The following is a 19,376-nucleotide window of genomic DNA, read 5'->3' as shown; positions in this document are numbered from 1 at the left end:
ACTTTTGTGCAGAAACTTAGAAGTCAAGCTGCATCTTTATCTTCCCAAACGTGTATATGTTTTGCTTGAAAGCGAGACATTCGGCTGATCGGCGTGCAATGTCCGTCACCGAGATGCGGACATGAAGTCACGAAATGAGGAATGCGTGATAAACAACGCCTAAAAGAAGTTATTGTACTGGAAGTTGAACTCTGGAGAGTTTTCGGTTGAAGCTTTTGTGGGATCGAATGGTGCGGATGGAAGAACGATGTTGATGTTCGGGAAGTTCCCGGTTCACTTGCATATGCACTGCACAGACCAACGCGCGGCTAGTCGTCGCAGGACATGACGATGGCTCAGGCACCTCTTCCAGCTACCATCACCAACGTCGTTCACCTCCGAACTCCATCTTCTCCTACAGCATCCTCGACATCGCCAATACAGGTAGTGGACTACCTCAAGATACTGCGATCGAAGCGCTGCCGCCACCGCCACCGCCGCCGCCGATAGACCAGCCGCCTCCAAGCGATACCGAAGCTACAACTCGCCCATCATGGTGAAGCCCGTTGTTTCCGCGATGAATGCTTGGACATGGTACGCGCGAACTGTTCTGGGAGCAATAGCAGTAACAAGGAAGCTGATGGAGTAATAGCATCGTCATGTCCCTCTTCGCCATCGTCATTCTCTCCACAATCGGAGCGCTGTTCAAAGTACGTCTTCCGCGCGCCCAAGCACCCGATTCCTGAAGACATCTCGCCACCCACCCTGATGCTGAACGGCGCATGGCTACAGATTAAGACATATGCTAACACGCAATTCACAGGGACACAGCGGCACCGTAATGGGAGGACATGAGGACCCCGAGGACGGTGGCGCAGTTGCTGGCGCAGTTTTCGGTGCGGTCTTCATATACATTGTACGTATTGACCCGAACAAGAAGTTTCCAGCTTGCTAACAGCTTCCAGGGCTTCTTTGTCTTCTGCGGACTGCAAGCCTTCCTTCACATGCGCGAAAGCCGCCGCGGTGCGATAAGCCTGTCATGAGCCCCAACAGCGTGCGAAACATGACCGAGGGATAACACAAGATGAGAGACCATCCAAAAATCTTTGGAAGCGACGACAAAGCATCGGAACATGCATACGTCGTTGCGCCGGTGGAGGAAAGGCAAAGAGCACTTGTACATTGTAATATGACATACGGCGTTTAGCAGGCACAGGCGGGTTGATACATTTCCGTAGCAAGACATTGATTTGGCATAATCTATGCTCTGCATTTATGCATAGGCCATGTATATTCATCCATACAAGCAAAATGACCGACCCATACACCAACGCCAGGATGCGCCAGTTAGGAATTCTCTATTCACCAGTCTCTCTCCCACAGTGGCTCAAGCGTCTTGCTCATATACGGACCATCGAGCCAGTAACCTAGCTTTCCGTAGTAACTCCTTACGCCGACACCAGAGATAACACTGATTTTACTACTTCCATGCTCTTCTCTAGCTATGCGCTCTGCCTCCTCCATCAGAAGCGTACCATAACCTTGATGCTGGAATCTCTTCGGATCTCTGGCATGGATAGGTACGGCAGATCCGTAGACGTGTAACTCACGCACCAGTGAAGAAGGCTGACCAGTCAACTCTGGTCGGAAAGTGTGTTCCTTCGAACATTGTCGTAGACGAAGCAGGGCGATCAAGATGTCTTGCTTCGGATCTTCGTACGCAAGGAATGTCTCCCAGCCACCGTTGGCTGTGTAGTCCCGACGTACCAACTCGACCTGGTCGGGACGGATCTTATGCTTTACTTCGTTGATACCAACCTCACGCGTCCGTACATCGCGACACGAGGTACCAAAATCTTTCATCCTTGCCAGCGCCAACTCTCGCAAATTACCATTCTCGACACCGGACGTAACAAGCGGCATAGGGATATCGCGTTGTACGCGGTAGATACGCGTCCATGGTGGTACCAGTGCCAGAATTCGTGCCACGATATCGATGAGGGCGTTTGGTGTGTAGTTCTTGTATCTTCCCGTCCGCCAAAGTTCATATAGTCCTGTACCGCGGATGACAAGTGTTGGGTAGATCTTCAGCCCATCGGTCCGGAAGTCTGGGTTCGAAAAATACTCTACGAATTGATCGAGGTCACGCTCCATACCGACGTTAGGTAGGTCAGGCATCATGTGTGATACCACTTTGAAGCCAGCGTCTTTGGAGAGACAGAAGGTCTTTGCTACGGCAGCGACAGTGTGGCCTCGGTTAGTGTCGCGCGCTACGTCTTCGTAGAGTGACTGTACACCAATCTCGAGACGAGTACATCCATACCGTAGCATGGAAGAGAGATGCTGGTCCAAGCAGTAATCTGGCCGTGTTTCGATGGTAATACCAACGCACTTTATGTTACTCATCTCGCCAGCGGCGACAGCCTCGTCAACGTCTTTGGTTTGGTATCCAGAAAGCGCGTTATGCAGTTGTGAAATGAACTCATCCCGATATGACTCTGGCAGTGACATGAATGTGCCGCCCATGATGATGTACTCAACTTTATCGACACTGTGACCGAGCGACTTGATCTGGTCGACTCGTCCACGGGCCTGCTCATAAGGATCATATCGCGCTCGGATCGCGCGCATAGATGTAGGTTCGTAACCTGTGTAAGATTGTGTTGAATACTCAAAGTCTGAGTCTGGACCTCCTGGACAGTATACACATATGTTACCAGTATAGGCGATGTGTGGGCAACGGTGAGGTTTGCACATAACCGCCACCACTGCAATACCGGAGGAGGTACCTACAAGACGCATCAGCTCTGCAGCACTTTCTCGACAACATCTGGGAAGACATACGGATCGGCTTGGCGATGAGTTTTGGGAGGATATATTTCTTATAGTGCTCTGGTACCGCCGCGATAATCGCCGTAAGCGGAGGCTGGCTCTTCAAATAATGTTTCTTCGCAATCTGGCCTCGCAATGAGTTTAAATTGAGATCCTTCTTGGGTTTTGAGCCATCGGCCTGTGATTCATAATCCTGGATGAGCGCAGAGGCGATATCTGCACATGCGCGCATATAACGTTCGTTCTCGGGTGGCAATTTGACATTTTTCGGTAGCCTCCTCTTGTGTTGTGTCTCCGTCACTGTCATTGTCGCCATGGTGGGCAGATTTTATTGTTCGAAGTACCCGGTTTAGAGACGACGACTCGTGGAGGACTCAGACTCTGGATATGGAAGTCACGAGTGGGGGTGCGATTTATTACGGGCTAAGACTGTTTCGCACTAGCGCAATCGCTTCAACTTGCCAGATAATAGCGAGTGGTGACCATCAAGTTCCTACTCTTCTATGATGCGCACTTACCGTATCAACAACTCCAACATCGGTCTCGCCAAACGATGAAATCGACTTCAGCTTTCATTTGGCTACAACAGTTTTAACATACCCGCTGTATGCAACACCGACATTCGGAGGCTTCAAACCACAAGCGCCAGCAGACATTAGAACGTGGTTGTGTGAAATCACTTGTGCAATTGGCGACCTTTCAATGAATAATCGAACTGACTTGTTATATACAGGAAGTGCTAAATAAAAACAGGATGTACCAACATGCCGCGTGATGTGAAGACATCCCTTTGTGCATCTGCTCATCATGCGAAGCTAGACGGTGTCCTGTTTACTCTCTGCCTAGGTTCGGCCTCAAGGACAGCACCCCCCAGAGGTACGTCAGCGCCATATTGTAGAGGAGCGTAAAGCTCATCGTTCGTCGTCATGGCGGGGCTGTCCTGTCTTGTTTCTGCTCTCAAGGCGTTGACTTGTGCAGAGTTACCAGGTACGGCACCACGGCTACCCAGATAACTAAACCTTCCAGTCTGACTACCTGTAGTCACAGCCATTGGACGCTGGGGCTGTACAATTCCCGATTGCGAGCTACCAGAGCCGCGCTTGTCGCTAATGTCAGAGTTGGAACGGAATTGTGTACCGTACATGCCAGGGCTAATCTCTTGACTACGTCGACCCTGACCATTAGCAACGATGCCACCGTCCGGACCGCCAGACTCAGCAACAGCCGCCTTCTCAGTAAGCTCTGTAGCGACCACGTGGGCATCGTACTCATTGATACCAGCAGCAAGCAACAGATTCTTCTTCTTCTCGATCTTGGCAGCGTGGTCCATGTCCTGACCTGGGTTGGCCGTCTCATACTCAAGAATTTTGATGAATTTGTAAAAGCCGGCCGCAATAATTGACCCAAGGATGGGTCCAAGCCAATAGATCCAATGATAAGGTGCGAACTCGAGGTTAACGACAGCAGGTCCGAATGAGCGTGCGGGGTTCAGTGAGCCACCCGTAAAGTACACTCCGGACAACTCTGTGACGAACAGTGCAAGACCAATACCTGTTTAAGATGTCAGCATGAGTGACGTATCAGACCAGGTCTAATGATTACTTACCCACTGGTGCGATGAAAGTACCCTTGTGCTTCTCAGCTGCCAACATAAAGATGGTGAAGACCAACTGGGCAGTAAGGAACATCTCAATGAAGAGACCCTGCGTAATGCTGGTGCCTCCACCGAGAGTAGTCCGAACGTTAAGGTCACCAGGAAACATGCACTGGACCAGGCCAGCCGCAGCCATACCACCAAGAATTTGAGTGACGAACAAAAGGCCACCACGGACCCAGGGGAGGGCACCAATCAGACACATTCCGAACGTGACCTTTATGGTATCAGCAAATCTATTCGACTAAGAGTGCAGCGGGACAAAATCACTTACGGCTGGATTGAACAGACCACCACTGATTCTGAAGAAGACCCAAGCATTGACAGCAAGTGAGAAGCCAAAGCATAGTGCGATGTACTGCAGTTGCTGAGGGTTGCTCCCTGCTTCCGCTACTGTCTGGCCTCCGGATGAAGGTATACTGTTTGCGACTTGTGCGCCGGATAGTGCAAAGTATAAGAAAAGGACCGTGCCAACAAACTCTCCGCACATGGCAATGAAATGGTTTCGAATGTTGTCTGGGACGCGGCTTATGAAAGGCATGCGAAGATCTGAATCGGTGAGGTTGGCATTTGGGTTGGCAGCCTTCGTGAAGGGAAGCGCAAAGGCTTTCCCTTGGACAGGCTCCTGTCACAAATGTTAATATTGTCTTCCATGCTGATATCCCTAGCATTCGAAACGTACGTTGATATTCATTGCGATGATGTGGCTCCGAGCCAGGGGTGACGGGAAGGTAAACGTTCAGGTCAAGAAGGAAAATATTGGTTTCACCGAGGAAGATGGAGAAGGCAGTAAACAGAAAACACTATCCACTTGGTTATCCACAAGAATATCAACACACATCATCACCAGAGTAGTCGGCTTCTGGCTCTACACCTGACGGCTACTCGAATGGTCAAAGCAAAGTGTCGTCATGCTTCAGCCGTTGACGCGACGGCCGCACGTCTGGATCCCAAACTACCATACCTGCTATGCCTAAGGTATACTGGTAAGTTCTGGAGTTGGGTCAACGTTGAACCAAAAGCGGTAAAAATGTGGCTAACGTAGCATCATAGTTGTCTGAAAAGAGCGACGGATCGTGATCGTAGCTGGGATCTGCCGCGATAATGTGGCGCGCTAGTATCGGGGCGGGCTCCGATAGTCAGTCGAGGCCACGCCAGAGGGGACTATGTCCCGGTAACCTGTCTACCAACCGTTCATCTTAGAGTTTGTCTGCAGAAACGTCATGCCGAAATCATCGCAATCCATTGTGTTGTTAACGTTTCAATTCAAATTTCAGGCGAAAAGATTGATCAAGAGTTGCTAACTGCGGGAATGAATGTGTTTGCACTACAAACACGTCCCCACTGGTTGGCAAACCTAAATGAATAAACCACAGGCGAAATACGCGACTGCAATTGTGCGTGGCTGATCCAAAAACAGGCTTCTGCTGGTAGACGCTGTTAACCGCGGACCCTACCTTGACAGATTGGGAGCATCGGGTTTCTATTCGAGCAATCGACTTCTCGAAATGGCACCACTGCAAGGCTTACAGCGCATGACTGCAGATGAATAGGCAAGCTCTTAGGAGTGGCAACGGGTTGTCCTGGTGAGCAACGCCACATGCTCATATTTGATGCATACCAGCCGCTACTGCGGTCTGGCGTATCCAAGCGCAAGACATGCGCAAGCCCCAATATTCGTTCACATCGCTGTCATATCGACGCAACCGTTCATTGTGTAGATGGATAAGTTGCAGAATCGCAGAGAATGCAAGTGCTTCCACATTGGATACTTCAACGCAAGAACAACTTGGTCAGGTACAAGTCTCAGCGCCCTCCAACAGCCTACATGACAGACAAGGCTTCACACAACTAGTTCAGCTCGCTAGCTGGGTCTTTTGTTTGATATTGGAAAATTTTTGTTTCCAGTGGTCCGCAATGTTCTGGCTCAGAGTACTCTCCAGCGTACCTAGGTATATATCGCCAGATTGGTGTGGACAGTTGAACAATGCGACATACTCCAAGCATACCCAACAACTTTGACGGGATGAATACAGTTTGGCATTCAGAATTTCGCGCTATTTGGCACGTACAGTAGTCTGGGTTTCTCCAGAATGACCCCAGCAAGATGTAAAAGACACATGAAAACTACTGCTAAATGCAGGAGGGAATCTAATGTTTGATCTAGAACGTTACGCGAGTCGGAGAATCCTAGTTTTGACCGCCCCACGTAGCTGACTGCAAAGGCCTGCAGGATCCATTGCCTCCGGCTTTCCGAGAAAGATATATCTTAAGTATATATTGTATTTGACGCAGCAAAACCTCCATCAAGCAATCAACAGTTCGTTGGTTCCAAACCTCGCATCGGTGGTTTAGTGGTAAAATTAGCCGTTGCCATCCATCACAGGACAGTTTCGGCTAGCCCCGGGTTCGATTCCCGGCCGATGCAGCTTGTAAACATTCTTTTTTTTCCAGTTCGTGGGTCCTGTGGACGATCGTGGTTAAAGTGGGTTGGAAGAGGAAGAAGAATTTTGGTATCCTGATCCGTGCACACCGTGCCACGCCTAACTCTTTTTTGCTCGCTGCGCCACATGCACCGCCACGTGCCCACCTCGCGTTTTCGAGACCCGCCATCTCTTTTCAGCTACGCGCCCACTTCGAGGCGATGTCTGCCTGGCTCATAATGCGCTGGCACACCGCATCCGTAGTTCCAGTCCTCGTAGTTGAGGTTCACTGCCATCGGCACCAGTTTCACAAGTACCCTACCCTTCACGTGGCGGTGAGGCTGTGAAGGTTACTGCGAGTGATTTACACAAGCATAGTCTGAGCGTTATATTAGCAGCTCGTCTTTGACTCTAGTCCCATTGATTGCAACTCCACTGCAGATACACCAACATGTTCACAGGAACAACACCGGAATCGCTCATCCCTCGCTCGGATTCGCGCAATCCGGCGACAACATGCAAAGGCATTACTAAGTCTGGGCGACCGTGTAGACGTCCAATCGATGCAAAAGTATCTGAAGACGATGGTGTCATAGCCGTAGTATCTGTTCTCAGCGATGATAGCGACGACGACGAGATTGGCGCTGCGGCCTACTTTTGCTGGCAACATAAAGACCAGGCAGAGCAACTGGCCGCACAAGCAACAAGCGGACCGGCAACTCAACTATACCCGCTGAAAGAAAGGAATAGTATCGACACACTTGTTGAACGACTGGGTGTTCTTGATTTTGGAGAGCCGGATGAAGCCACTACACGTCAGAAGAAGAAGAACACACAAGGAAGGAGAACATCTGGGTCCCGTCCGCCACGGCGCATCAACCGGCCAGCTACTTGGGATAACGTGGAAGGCCCGTTGATGTCTGTGCCAAGTGATGTTATGGCGGAGAGGAAGCGTCGGGACCATCGTCCGTCGAAACCACCACCACAAAGGAAGAAGCAGAGTTTTTGGGCGTCATTGTGCTGCGGCTCTGCGGACGACGACTACGCTGAAGTCGTGCGGCATAAAAGGAGGACGGACGAAAAGCCAATCGCGGATCATGAAGGACAAGAGGCACCTATGGAACAAATACCTCAACCACCACCTCGAGTACGACAAGATCATCGAAGACAAAGCGCACAAAGCTCCAGGCCGCCATCATCATCGCGACCGCCGTCTTCATCTCGGCCAGTCAATGAGCCACCTGCTCGCAAACCACTAGGGGAGAAACCTGCTCGACCCGTAAACCGAACAGCTAGAGAAGAATCGGAGACAGCTAAGCTACTCCGATACATCCCAAACACATTACCACCCCAACTCGCCTCCACTCTACTCGCACAACTCTCAAAGCCCCTTTCTCCCCACGACGAAGAAGGCTACATCTACATCTTTTGGCTCACACCCGAATCCGCTGGTCCCGCCCCATCCTCAGCCGCGTCCACACTGCTAGCACCGCCAACACGTCCAGATCAAGGCCGACGAACCTCAGATGTCATGCGACAATACTCAGTTAAAGGCGGACAACGACCTCGGTCCAATACCGCTCGGTCCCGGTCCGGAGAGGCAGACTCTTCACCAGAAAAAGATACCATTCTCCTTAAGATCGGACGTGCAAACAATGTACACCGCCGTATGAACGAATGGACCCGCCAATGTGGATACAGTTTATCTCTCGTACGATACTACCCTTACGTCTCTTCTTCCACGCCTTCTCCACAACCCTCGCCTGCACAATCTCGACGCCAATCAAGTACGAATACCGATATCGTAAGGAAAGTGCCGCACGCGCATCGTGTAGAACGCTTGATTCATCTCGAGCTTGCAGACCAGCGTGTCATCAAGCAGTGCGATGCTTGTGGTAAGACGCACAAAGAATGGTTCGAAGTGGAGGCTACCAAAGATGGGGTCAAGAAGGTGGACGAGGTTGTGAAACGGTGGGTTGACTGGGACGAGAAGACCAATACGTAATGTTTTGGACATCGGCTTGGGTATGTTGATTAGGGCGAAGTCGCTATGAGACCGAGTATCGAGAGGCTTGTTAAACCTAAACTGGTTCTCGCGACATGTATTACTACCTCTACTGTAGCCAGGCGTTCACATCATAATCAACAGTGTGTGGTGCGTATAGGTTTATGTATAGAAAAATCTCATTGGGGAATTGGGTATCTTGTGTAGCTATAGCAGCAATTAAACAATCAAGAGCGACAAAGGCTCGTATTCTTAGCAAACATCCCGATATCCGCGGGTTCAGAATGCAATTCAGGTATGGGAGTTTGCCCGACGTAGCGGGCACTGTACAACGGAGCTTTTGGTAGTGGTAGTGGTGGCGGTGAACAGGGGTGAAGCGCGGTCGGTCTCTCAAGTGGTTGTTGCAAAGAATCCAGAACTTTTCCGTCTCTTTTGCGTCACACGCAGTGACGACTACTACCCCCAGCGGTGTTGAATCTCCTGTTCCTCATAACATCATGGATTGTATATACAGTCGGGGTTATTACTACACTCAGCGTCACGGTGATAGGTCTCAGAAAAGGCCGATGCGCGGTCTCCAGTCGTTCTCATTGACAGATTTTGGGTTGACGACGATCTGGTAAGGAAAGGGGTTGGCATCGGTGGTGGTGATGGGTGGAATGTGGTCCTTCTCTCGGTTTACGATGGCGATGATCTTATGCGCTGCTTTTTCTAGAGATTTTGTCATGGCACGGCGGACTTTTAGCACATCTATTGTCATGATCAGTAGCTTGCTTTGCAGAGAGTGTAAGAAAGCGTACCAGTCTCGGTCCGTGGTTGGGCGAGGGTAACGTCCAGCGTCCACTGCTCCCAGCAAACGTCCTCGTCTGCCTTGCTGAAGAAATACGACGTCTTCTTCCGCTTCTTCTCAAAGAACTGCACGACAATCTGCCCTCTTCCTCGCGGCTGGTGTGTGCTGTCTATCGCCCGTACTAGCGCAAACGTCTTCTGTTCGATGAGTGTCTCAAGATCGACATCGTCGATGGCGGGAAGGGTAAGGTCGAGGAGGTCGCGGGTCAAGGGCGAGATGGAGGTAAAGTATCGGTGGAAGAATATCGTGTGCAGTATCGCTGGAGCAAGGTCAACTATGGTCCACGGCGCTATCCGGGCGGGGAGACGTGTAGTGGGGGGACAAAGTCGCGCCGATGCTCAAAACAGACAGGTTGGAAAGGGAAAAAGGGACTCACCCTTGACGACATCCTTGACGCACGCCGCATCCGCAAAAATCTCGAGGTTGTACTCTGGTCGCCTCCGTGTGTCCATACTGGCATGTGCTGTGCTGGAACCCGAAGCGTGGGCAGAAGTCCGGGTAATGCGCCGGGCGGCGTTGGCAGGCGATCGTGTCGCGGCGAGGCGCTCGAAGGCTGTCGACGTTGACGGTGCGGGAGTCGCGATAGCAGTCTCGTGGCGGTGAGTGGGGCGTTGTTGCGGGAGTTGTCGCGGGAGCAAGAAGTATGGAGCTGAAGATTTGGGGTTGTGCGGGGCAGGAACGGACGAACACGACGACGGAAATTGAGAAGGAGCGGCCGGCATGCGGGAGATCATCAAAGAAGCACAATCCTGGCTGGGCACCATTTTCGCCTAAGCCACGCCTATCAGCGTCTGTTGAATGCATATCCCGTGGAGCCCTACAGCTATTTGTAACCCCGTCTCAGCCACAGCCTGACATGTCTCACGCTCTGAGACATGTCCTCGAGTATCGCACATGAAGCCGTCATCTGCCTTGCCATATGAATCACAATCTCGTCACGTCTGACATACCACCACGGCGTGACTGCCACGCCCGGAGGCACCAAGTATCCGCTTACGAACGGGCCGCGAACATCCTGCTCAGCTTCCTGGACCAGGTTCCGACTACGCTAGCATAGTTCGTAAGGCTGCTTGACATAATCCTGCATGACCAAATCTAGCTCCTCCAAGCCATCTCGTGTCTCGCATGCACGTAGCCTGGACCAACAGTTTGCAGCCCGTCCAAGTCTGGATGCATGCATGCTGTGGTTGTGAGCTTCTCAAGAAAGACGGGCGGGTGGCTCCAGTCAGGCTTCAGTCAGGCATCACTCGCCGCACGACGCTTGCTAGGCCCACGATCACATGTCAGCGCGAATCTACTAGCAACGAACAGTAGTAGTAAACTCGCCCCTATGCTATCGCCTGTCGCGAACACTATGACTCTGTACAGTGAATATCAAGTCCTACGCAGTTCGCAAAGGCACAGGCAAACAAGACATGTAGTAGCAATGAATGCGCAGTGGAAATAAGCCAGGTCCCAGTCGTCTCTCGCAAATAAGAATTAAGGTTGAGCCTCAACCATCACGCCAAGACCCACGTCGCGCAAGTCGCGTCACCCTGTCCTGCCCAAACATCCACCCAACGAACAAGACATGGTCGGCACAAAGCGGAGACGCGACGAAGAAGACGTTGATGAGGGCACACCGCAGAAGTCACGCGCACGATTTGCAGAAGACGCTCCCGATGAGCTAGAACCGCCCGAGGCGCAGACACCGTCCAGAAAGGGGAGAACACAACATCTGGCCGAGCATGGGACACCACGATCCATCTTGAAGAAAACTGGCCTAATAAATGGAATCGCTGCGACGCCCAAGTCCAATCGGAAGCTGGTGTTTGAAACCCCTACAAAGTCCGCAAAACGAGACTCGCCAAACGGCACACCCACCATTGTTCGCAACGCCGATCGCAGCGCACGAAGGAAAAGCAACCGACGTATACTGGAGCGTACACTGAATGGCGATGAGAGCGACGAGGATGCCTTGGATGAGGAGGAAGACCTTGCAGAACATATCTTAGGGGAAGACGCAGACGACACTGAGCAAGGTGAAGAGGGAACAGTACAAGATGAGGTACCTGTGCCAGAGACACCTTCAAAGCGTGGAAGAGGTCGACCTAAGGGGTCAGGAAAGGTAGGACGACCGCGAAAGCAACGCTCACCTACGCCTCCGACTGAACTGCCACCGCATGAGGAGTACTTCTGGCAAAACCGTCCTGGCGGCACCAAAACCTCCAACAACACCCTCTCTGCGCAGAGCCTACTCAACCACGATGAATACTTCCAAGCAATACAAACTTACCAAGACCGTCACCAATCCGAGAGAGAGTTCCTACTTGAACTGCATGGCCGTGCATACAACCAATGGATCTTCGAGCTGGAGGAAGGATTCAACATCTGTCTCTACGGTTACGGTTCGAAGCGCATCATCACGGAGCGATTCACCGCACGCCTCTATCGACATCTTATAGATTCCGCGCCGTATAAAGGGACGAAGAAGACACCGAAGATTGTGGTCATAAATGGATACACAGCTGGCACAACAATCAAAGATCTGTTGTTGACCATAGCATCAGCAGTGGTACCAGCAGGACTGAAGTTGCCTAATCAACCTGCACTCCTACTCGATTTTATTATCGAGCATCTCACAAGCAACCCGCCGTCGCATCCAGTACCCGTCATTTTGAATTCCATCGACTCGCCCTACCTTCGGAAGACGCCAGTACCCTCCATGCTTGCCCGTCTAGCTACTCATCCCTCCATCAACCTCCTGTGCACGGCCGATACACCCCACTTCCCTCTCTTGTGGGATGTCGGTATGAAAACACAATACAAATTCCTTTTCCACGACGCAACAACCTTCGCCCCTTATGACGCGGAGATAGACACGGTTGAGACTGTGAATGAACTCTTGGGACGCAGCGGTAGACGTGTCGGCGGAAGAGACGGTGTAGGCTTCGTCTTGCGGTCATTACCAGAACAAGCCCGAGAACTGTTCCGCATCCTTGTCATGGAGCAGCTAGCACTTTCACTCATGGAGGGTGGTGATATGCAACAAGACGACGAAATCACTGCTACGCCAAGGTCCAAGAAAGTGGAGAAAACCAAGAACGTTCTTCCAGAGTCTGCGCAAGGCGTTGAGTACCGTGTGCTGTACCACAAGGCTGTCGAAGCATTCGTTTGCACAAGTGAAGTTAGCTTCAGGACGCTGCTTAAGGAGTTCCACGATCATCAGATGATTGAAAGTAGGAAGGATGCTATGGGTACAGAGAGATTGTGGGTGCCTTTTAGACAAGAAGAGTTGGAAGGTCTCGCAGAAGATCTCGCTGGAGAGGCATTTTGATCGGTTTATGGGTCGACGTTAATTGTATACTTTACTCTCTTCTTCCTCTTCTCTCTGCTATGTTTCTTTCTCGTCTCTACTTCTTACCATATGTTTCCTTACTTTCCTCTCCCTAAGACACGTCGTTTCACTTTCTCTTCACAGAGTGTCGGTCATCATTCCCGTCCTCGTCACGTTGTTCTTTTCCATATGTTGATTGTCTTACTTCAGAATATCTCGGCTCAGTAAACGACTAACATGCAGGCCCGCATCCCTAGTAAGATCTGTTATTCTGTAATCTGCCTGCCTGATTCAGTTGGTATGCAGGCATCAAAGAGCAGTATAGATTTGTTATCCAGAGTTGAAGGATATCTTGGAAAGGTGGGTATGGTGTTTGTGGATTTTGAAGCTGGGTGGGGTCAGCCCGGCAAAGATCGACTCGAAGTTGACCAACTGCAAGATGTCCTAAACCCCGCACCTGAGCAAGTCACAACTATGCTGACCCAATCAATCTATTATAACATTATAACGTATAGCATTTGGTGATCTTCCATCGAACAACAACAGGTCGCTTAGCTCAGTTGGTTAGAGCGTGGTGCTAATAACGCCAAGGTCGCGAGTTCGACCCTCGTAGTGACCATCACATCCATTTCTTTTTGCAAACATTGTAAATCTCGTTATAAAGTTGTTGCAACAGCCTTCATTTTTGCCAGGTCACTCGGTCTAGGATGGGAAACATAACACACACATACAAGAAGAAAAGGAAAGCTCGGCAAAGAGAGGCAAAAGAAGCAGCTGAGGAATCTATATATCGAGCAGATAGTTAAGGTAAATACAGCGAAATGTCCTTGATATAGTGTAGCAGTACCTTCCTCTCTTACTGTATACATCACTTTCTGAATGTCAGCTTTACCACAGTCGCTGACTCTGACTCACTCCTTGCATATCGATGCTTCGGCAGTTTGATTCTCAATAGTATAATGTCGTCGCTCGAGGCTATATTTCTCGACGTCAAATAAGTGTGTTGTCTGGACTATTCAGGCATTGACTCTAATCTTTTGGTAGGAAATCTGGAGGAAGTAACTAAGCACTGCTGGTATTTTTTTTATAGCTCTTCTGCCTTGTCCTGCTATTTTAACGGCAGGAGGTTGTAGTATTTCGTGTCTTCAACTTCAAGTCTTGCTCCGCTATGTATAGAGCGAGCGGACACAGTGTCTCATCTCTTTACTTCCACGTCTTGGCTACCTAGGTAGCTGGGCTCAAGTAAGATAATGATATAGTATGCTTTTTCTATCCAGGTTGTTCTCTACCGTATCCAGTGCGAGTTTAGTAAGTGGGAAATGCTACATCATACCAGATCTTGGAAAAGTCTGTGAGCGAATCACATGGTATGCATAACGAAGACGTTATCTTGTATATTTATGGTGATACTTTGCATATACATTTTTAAGACGTGAGTTATAAAGTAAGTGAAACAGTACCTAGGTAGACAAACTTGCCGTATAGCTGATTTTGTATAGCATTTCAGTGCAGTGAGATTACATGTAATGCGTAACTGCCCACGTCAGCGCCGAATGGTAAACCGATACTCGTACCACTTCCTTTGTAATCATGGTAAAATCCTACCTATATACGGGCCTGATCCGCCCAGATTTCGGGTCAATCGTTCAGACCTCACGAGGTTGTAGCCTTGCACAACTATGCCTCACAAGAAACTGTGCTTGCAAGTACTCGCATACAAGCAGTTATGTTTTCTTGCCAGCGAAGACTTCGTCCTTCCTGGATAAAGACCAGTGTTTGGTATGCACATATATTCTGCCCATAGAGCGCCCGAGATCATGGTCGCCATTAGGAGAAAGCTGATTGTGGAAGAGGGCTCGAGGACCTATACGAAGAAGTAAACGATATAGTGATATCTTGAAGCTTGGGTCAGCTAGAGTTAGCACCGGCAGGCGGGTTAATGTTTGCGCACCGGCAGGTGTTTATCATTGCCGATTTGGAAATCTTCCGAAATGCGGGGAGGGCATCTATATACAATCAAATCTCCGACGCTTGATCGTTTCAGCCCTTGTACACCGCACTACCAAGCCAATGTACATTAAACATCATCCGTGCGCCATGGAAAGGTATCATGCGTGGTCGAATGATAGTGTTTGCTGGATGGGAGTAATATTTCTGCGCTTCGACCCACATGCCATCTCATATGTCCGCCTCCCTAATCTGGTTGTATAGCCGCTCCTGATTACAACCACTACAACAAAGGAGGTGTGAGTGTTAATCAGTAGTGGGGACAAATCAAAAGAGAAATCGAGATATATCAATAGGCATACCGTAGTACTCCCCGAGATGCAAGCTTTCCACAGCCAGCAACCACATCTCTTGTGTCGATACGAACAATCACATCTGTCGTCATGCAATTCTCTCTTCTTCTCGTCGCGGCATATGCTTGCAGCGCATCTGCACGCCTGACTTGGTCTTTGGCAAAAGCTTCCAACCCCACTGCTGACCAAAGAGATGCATACACCAAGATCGAAGCCGCGATGACCAAGGCCGTTGCGCGCTACGGAAAGTACTCTGATGCCAACAAAACGATCCGTGTAGCATATGCACCAGGTGTTCCTACTGCCGAAGCAAACTACAATGGCGACCTACGCTTCGGCTCGGATCGCGCTTACATGACCGAAAGGACAGCGATGCACGAAATATCGCATACGTTGGGAGTTGGCCAGACGGCGGCTTTCAACACAAAGTGCGCAGCGGGTGATTGGAAGACAGCGCTACCATTGTTGAGAAGCTTTGATGGGGCGAACGCGAAGATTACTTGTGGTGGTGGGCATTTCTGGCCATATGGTAAGTTCCCGTGGTACAAAATGCACGTGAGACATACACTTACTTCATACTTCCATATATGTAGGGCTGAACTATGACACGGAGTGGAGCGAAACAAATGCAAACCGGCATGTGCAGATAGTCGAGGCTATGCTGACTGATGGGATGTGAGATGGTACTCGGGACTAGGTAGACTATAAGAGTTTAGCATTGCTACCATGTCAATGGAACCTTGATTGGTCGTCATGATGTCACATTGGAAGGCTTCTAGGCTTCGTGTGCGAACACTGTTACCATGTGGAAACTTGCTGCTGAAAGTTGTTGATGCAGCATGATAACAAGCCCCAATTACGTTGGGGTCTACTGCTTTAACTTCCATACGCTGAGCATGTCTTCACCGCGGCTCTGCTTAAACGAAACTGGTGGCTTCCAGTATACGACTCTCTCGAATGAGCCCTTTTCTTGGCCGCCTCCAAGAAGATTGCCGGATTCGTCAAATAGACCGTCAGCACCTTCAGCCAAAAGATTCCAGTGTACGCCATTGAGACCCCAAGGCGGGCCCTGATCTTTCAACGGCTTCCACATAGGGAACTCGAGGCATACAAGGACGCCAGTTGGCGACAAAAGACTTTTCATGCGCTCAGCCCAGTCTTTTCTCATCTCAGGAAGTAGGGCACACAGGAACTGGATCGAGACCATCAGCCCTCATCATGAGTACATCGAACTGCCGAAGCCCGGAATTCGGAACTTACCGTATAATCATAGATCAGATCGAAGCCATGGAAGTCTGGCCCAAGATAGGCCTCGATATCCTTCTTGAAGAAGTCGCCGAGCACGACGTCAGCATGATGACCAGCCGAAGGCTCCAAGTAGGATTTTACGTTTTGATTTGCAACATCCACTGCTCCCTGAGAAATTTCAAGACCCCACGTCTTGAAGCCATGGCGTGCTAAGAGCGCCACATCATGTCCTTTCCCACAGCCCTAGTGTATGATGAGCCTCTTTTGTGGACCAGCTCGTCAAGAGAAACCTACGGGTACAAAGGCCTTCAATTGTCGTCTAGTCTTGTCTTGAAACAGCGTCTCATGATAAGGATGTTCTTCCAGGAACGTAGTCAATGCAGGCGAAGGCTGGCCCCGATCCCACAGATCCTGCTCATTCTTTTCCCATAGTTTGGCCCACCCGTCGCCTTGCGCATCCCGTGTCCTGAAACCGTTAGCTATGGCTACGGAAGTGGCGGAACGTAGCGCTCAGTACTTGTATTCATCAAAGTGGGAAACTAAACGGGTTCTGTTCTCAACGAAGCGGGCCTCGGACGCCATGATCTGGAATAATGCAAGGATTCAGGATGTGACGGCAGAGTGTGAGACCGTTTCCATGAGGCTTGAGATCCGTTGATCAGTGCGCTGCGCTAATTCGGTACCTGGCACTTGGACCTGACTGGGTGACAGCACATCCTTGACGTCACCCCACCTTTTTATTGACAACACCAGAAATTCGGATACCATACTCCAGAATCGCAAAAGCTTGGAATACTTGGAACTATCTTGTTGTGGCCCATGTCCCATGGAGCTGTTAGCCTGAGGCTGTGTCGAGCTTAGTGCTTCTACCAAGCCAATGGCGTGGTAGCTCGAAGATCAACAACTCGTCGAAAACATGTACTTCGTAGCATAAACAGTAAGCACAGGCCGGCTGTGTAACACCCACTACTGACTCCGGTCTGGCACTAGGGGATATACAGCCTGATATGGTACGCTACCGGATAGATGCCGTCCTCGTCTACGACTGGTAGCCAATGATGATCTGAGCATTGCTCTAATTTACATAACTTGGAGATTGGCTATGCTGTGGCTCAGCCGAGATCCGAATGGGGCTATCTGACTTCCTGTTTCCTCGCTTCAAAGAGCTACATCTCAGCCACTTAGAAGCCAAGAGCTTGGAGATGGACGTCATAGGGGCGCAGTATGAAGAGCAAGAATAGCGCTTTGCGCCTGGCAGTAGGAGCCGAGATACCCTTTGGTCCCACGAGAGCCACTTAGAGCTTGAATCGTTCGATTGCGCTCGCGCGCCGTCCCAGTGCGCTGGCGCATAACAGTCTCCTATGATGTTCGAAGGGGGTGCCGCTTGTGATTCTACAAGAGTCACAGCAGCCGCACCCTCTTGGTATGAGTCCTGAGCCCCAGTAAACGGTTCTCTCCTCGTCAAGCCAATATCGTCTCCTTAGACATACATCAGCATATATGGGTCGCCTTCTCTCTAATCCAGTACCACACAGCACTCGGACTTTGTACCACTTGCGCTATCGGGTCACTGTTGTATTCTGCATACTTGCGCTGTTCCGGCAACAACAGCTGTACCTGTCTAGTAGACAAGCACTCTTCGAGAAGTACTCCGCAACCAACTTCAACTCATACAACGAAGAAGACCTACAAGCTCGATCTTGGCCGCCTGATGACGAGCAAACCAACTTTCAAGATGAGCTAGTAGCGAATCGAGCGTCTTGGAAGGTGCTTGGTGAAGGTTGGGAAGGCAAGGTATTCGCCTATGAAGAGTGGGTTATCAAGACATTCACGCCAGGGCGAAGTCCGTTCCGGAATTGCGCGCCAGACGCGTCTAAATGGCCTACGGAGATACCCGCATCACTCCAATTTGGAGGTTCAGTTGATGACTACGGAAATGCGACACATAACGGCTTCCTTCCTGTGAAGGCACATTTCAGGGCTTCCACGGCGCCTGGTGAGCTGGCAGAATGGCACCTTGTTACTCCTCTGTTGAGGGGCGGTAATCTTGCCTCGCTCTCCAAGAAGCTTTCCTTGGACGAACAACCAATGTCTTACGAGCAGATTGATGCAATCTATCGACCGGCCTTCAACGAATTACTCAAAGACATGGGCATCCTTCACGATGCAGGCTACTGCCACGACGATGTCAAGCCTGGGAACGTGTTCATCCAAGACGAGTCACATTGGGTGATAGGGGACTTGGGCAACGTACGAGAGGTAGGACACCCCTATCATTCGTCGCGCATTTGGAGAGACAATGGCCAGCTAGAAGATTGCCGTGCGAACGATGTGGTACGAGCTTTGCAGTCGTACCTGAAGTTTGTTCAGTGTTCTGCTGCTGACGAGGATGGTTTCAACGCAGCCTTGTACGAAGGCCAGACACCCTTGAGCAGACTCTTTTGGTGGATGCTTGCGGATGCGCCGTACATGAGTACAGAGAAACTTGGTCAACAATCTCTTGCAGAGTACCCCGAAGCAGCGTACAAGCTTGAGACTGGTGACAGATATCCCAAACCGACTCGGCCTTATACTTTTCTGAGCTTGTTCTCCAAGCGTCGAGCTCTGAAGAGGGCGGTCGATCTGGCACTTAGTACACGGATTGGCGAAAAGCGCGCAAGGCTGTGGGGTATGGTTTGGCTGTTCGGTTTACCCGAGTCAGACGTCTGTTGAGCAACTTTTAGCGATTTGCGGTGTTTGATACCCAGGATACTCGACGTTCTCATCACT

General features: G+C 50.4%; 9 protein-coding genes across 9 annotated transcripts; 5 read left to right on the top strand and 4 right to left on the bottom strand.

Moving 5' to 3' along the window:
• Window positions 1-532: 532 nt before the first annotated feature.
• On the top strand, window positions 533-1,022 carry AA0111_g9537 (hypothetical protein; the record flags this gene model as incomplete). Its single annotated transcript, XM_028656106.1, has 4 exons — window positions 533-573; window positions 632-689; window positions 803-895; window positions 945-1,022. The coding sequence occupies 4 exons, from the start codon at window positions 533-535 to the stop codon at window positions 1,020-1,022; spliced, it is 270 nt and encodes an 89-aa protein (XP_028502923.1).
• Window positions 1,023-1,341: 319 nt separating this feature from the next.
• On the bottom strand, window positions 1,342-3,127 carry AA0111_g9536 (Elongator complex protein 3; the record flags this gene model as incomplete). Its single annotated transcript, XM_028656105.1, has 2 exons — window positions 1,342-2,768; window positions 2,824-3,127. The coding sequence occupies 2 exons, from the start codon at window positions 3,125-3,127 to the stop codon at window positions 1,342-1,344; spliced, it is 1,731 nt and encodes a 576-aa protein (XP_028502921.1).
• A 489-nt stretch (window positions 3,128-3,616) lies between these two features.
• Window positions 3,617-5,159, bottom strand: AA0111_g9535 (hypothetical protein; the record flags this gene model as incomplete). The annotated part of the gene is made up of 4 exons (XM_028656104.1): window positions 3,617-4,362; window positions 4,418-4,682; window positions 4,740-5,090; window positions 5,148-5,159. 4 exons carry the CDS (start codon window positions 5,157-5,159, stop codon window positions 3,617-3,619), a joined length of 1,374 nt encoding a protein of 457 aa, XP_028502915.1.
• A 2,180-nt stretch (window positions 5,160-7,339) lies between these two features.
• AA0111_g9534 (hypothetical protein) lies at window positions 7,340-8,893 on the top strand (the record flags this gene model as incomplete). The annotated part of the gene is made up of 1 exon (XM_028656103.1): window positions 7,340-8,893. One exon carries the CDS (start codon window positions 7,340-7,342, stop codon window positions 8,891-8,893), a length of 1,554 nt encoding a protein of 517 aa, XP_028502897.1.
• Window positions 8,894-9,446: 553 nt separating this feature from the next.
• Window positions 9,447-10,507, bottom strand: AA0111_g9533 (hypothetical protein; the record flags this gene model as incomplete). The annotated part of the gene is made up of 3 exons (XM_028656102.1): window positions 9,447-9,643; window positions 9,694-10,002; window positions 10,120-10,507. The coding sequence occupies 3 exons, from the start codon at window positions 10,505-10,507 to the stop codon at window positions 9,447-9,449; spliced, it is 894 nt and encodes a 297-aa protein (XP_028502924.1).
• An 806-nt stretch (window positions 10,508-11,313) lies between these two features.
• On the top strand, window positions 11,314-13,059 carry AA0111_g9532 (hypothetical protein; the record flags this gene model as incomplete). Its single annotated transcript, XM_028656101.1, has 1 exon — window positions 11,314-13,059. The coding sequence occupies one exon, from the start codon at window positions 11,314-11,316 to the stop codon at window positions 13,057-13,059; it is 1,746 nt and encodes a 581-aa protein (XP_028502925.1).
• Window positions 13,060-15,449: 2,390 nt separating this feature from the next.
• Window positions 15,450-16,038, top strand: AA0111_g9531 (hypothetical protein; the record flags this gene model as incomplete). The annotated part of the gene is made up of 2 exons (XM_028656100.1): window positions 15,450-15,888; window positions 15,953-16,038. 2 exons carry the CDS (start codon window positions 15,450-15,452, stop codon window positions 16,036-16,038), a joined length of 525 nt encoding a protein of 174 aa, XP_028502922.1.
• Window positions 16,039-16,227: 189 nt separating this feature from the next.
• Window positions 16,228-17,189, bottom strand: AA0111_g9530 (hypothetical protein; the record flags this gene model as incomplete). The annotated part of the gene is made up of 4 exons (XM_028656099.1): window positions 16,228-16,551; window positions 16,620-16,850; window positions 16,902-17,073; window positions 17,125-17,189. 4 exons carry the CDS (start codon window positions 17,187-17,189, stop codon window positions 16,228-16,230), a joined length of 792 nt encoding a protein of 263 aa, XP_028502932.1.
• A 918-nt stretch (window positions 17,190-18,107) lies between these two features.
• On the top strand, window positions 18,108-19,319 carry AA0111_g9529 (hypothetical protein; the record flags this gene model as incomplete). Its single annotated transcript, XM_028656097.1, has 1 exon — window positions 18,108-19,319. The coding sequence occupies one exon, from the start codon at window positions 18,108-18,110 to the stop codon at window positions 19,317-19,319; it is 1,212 nt and encodes a 403-aa protein (XP_028503014.1).
• Between the last annotated feature and the right edge of the window lie 57 nt (window positions 19,320-19,376).

This window comes from Alternaria arborescens (assembly GCF_004154835.1).
Source record: "Alternaria arborescens strain FERA 675 chromosome Unknown contig_27, whole genome shotgun sequence".
In the NCBI taxonomy this organism is placed as follows: domain Eukaryota; kingdom Fungi; phylum Ascomycota; class Dothideomycetes; order Pleosporales; family Pleosporaceae; genus Alternaria; species Alternaria arborescens.
This window is presented reverse-complemented; position numbering and strand designations above follow the sequence as displayed.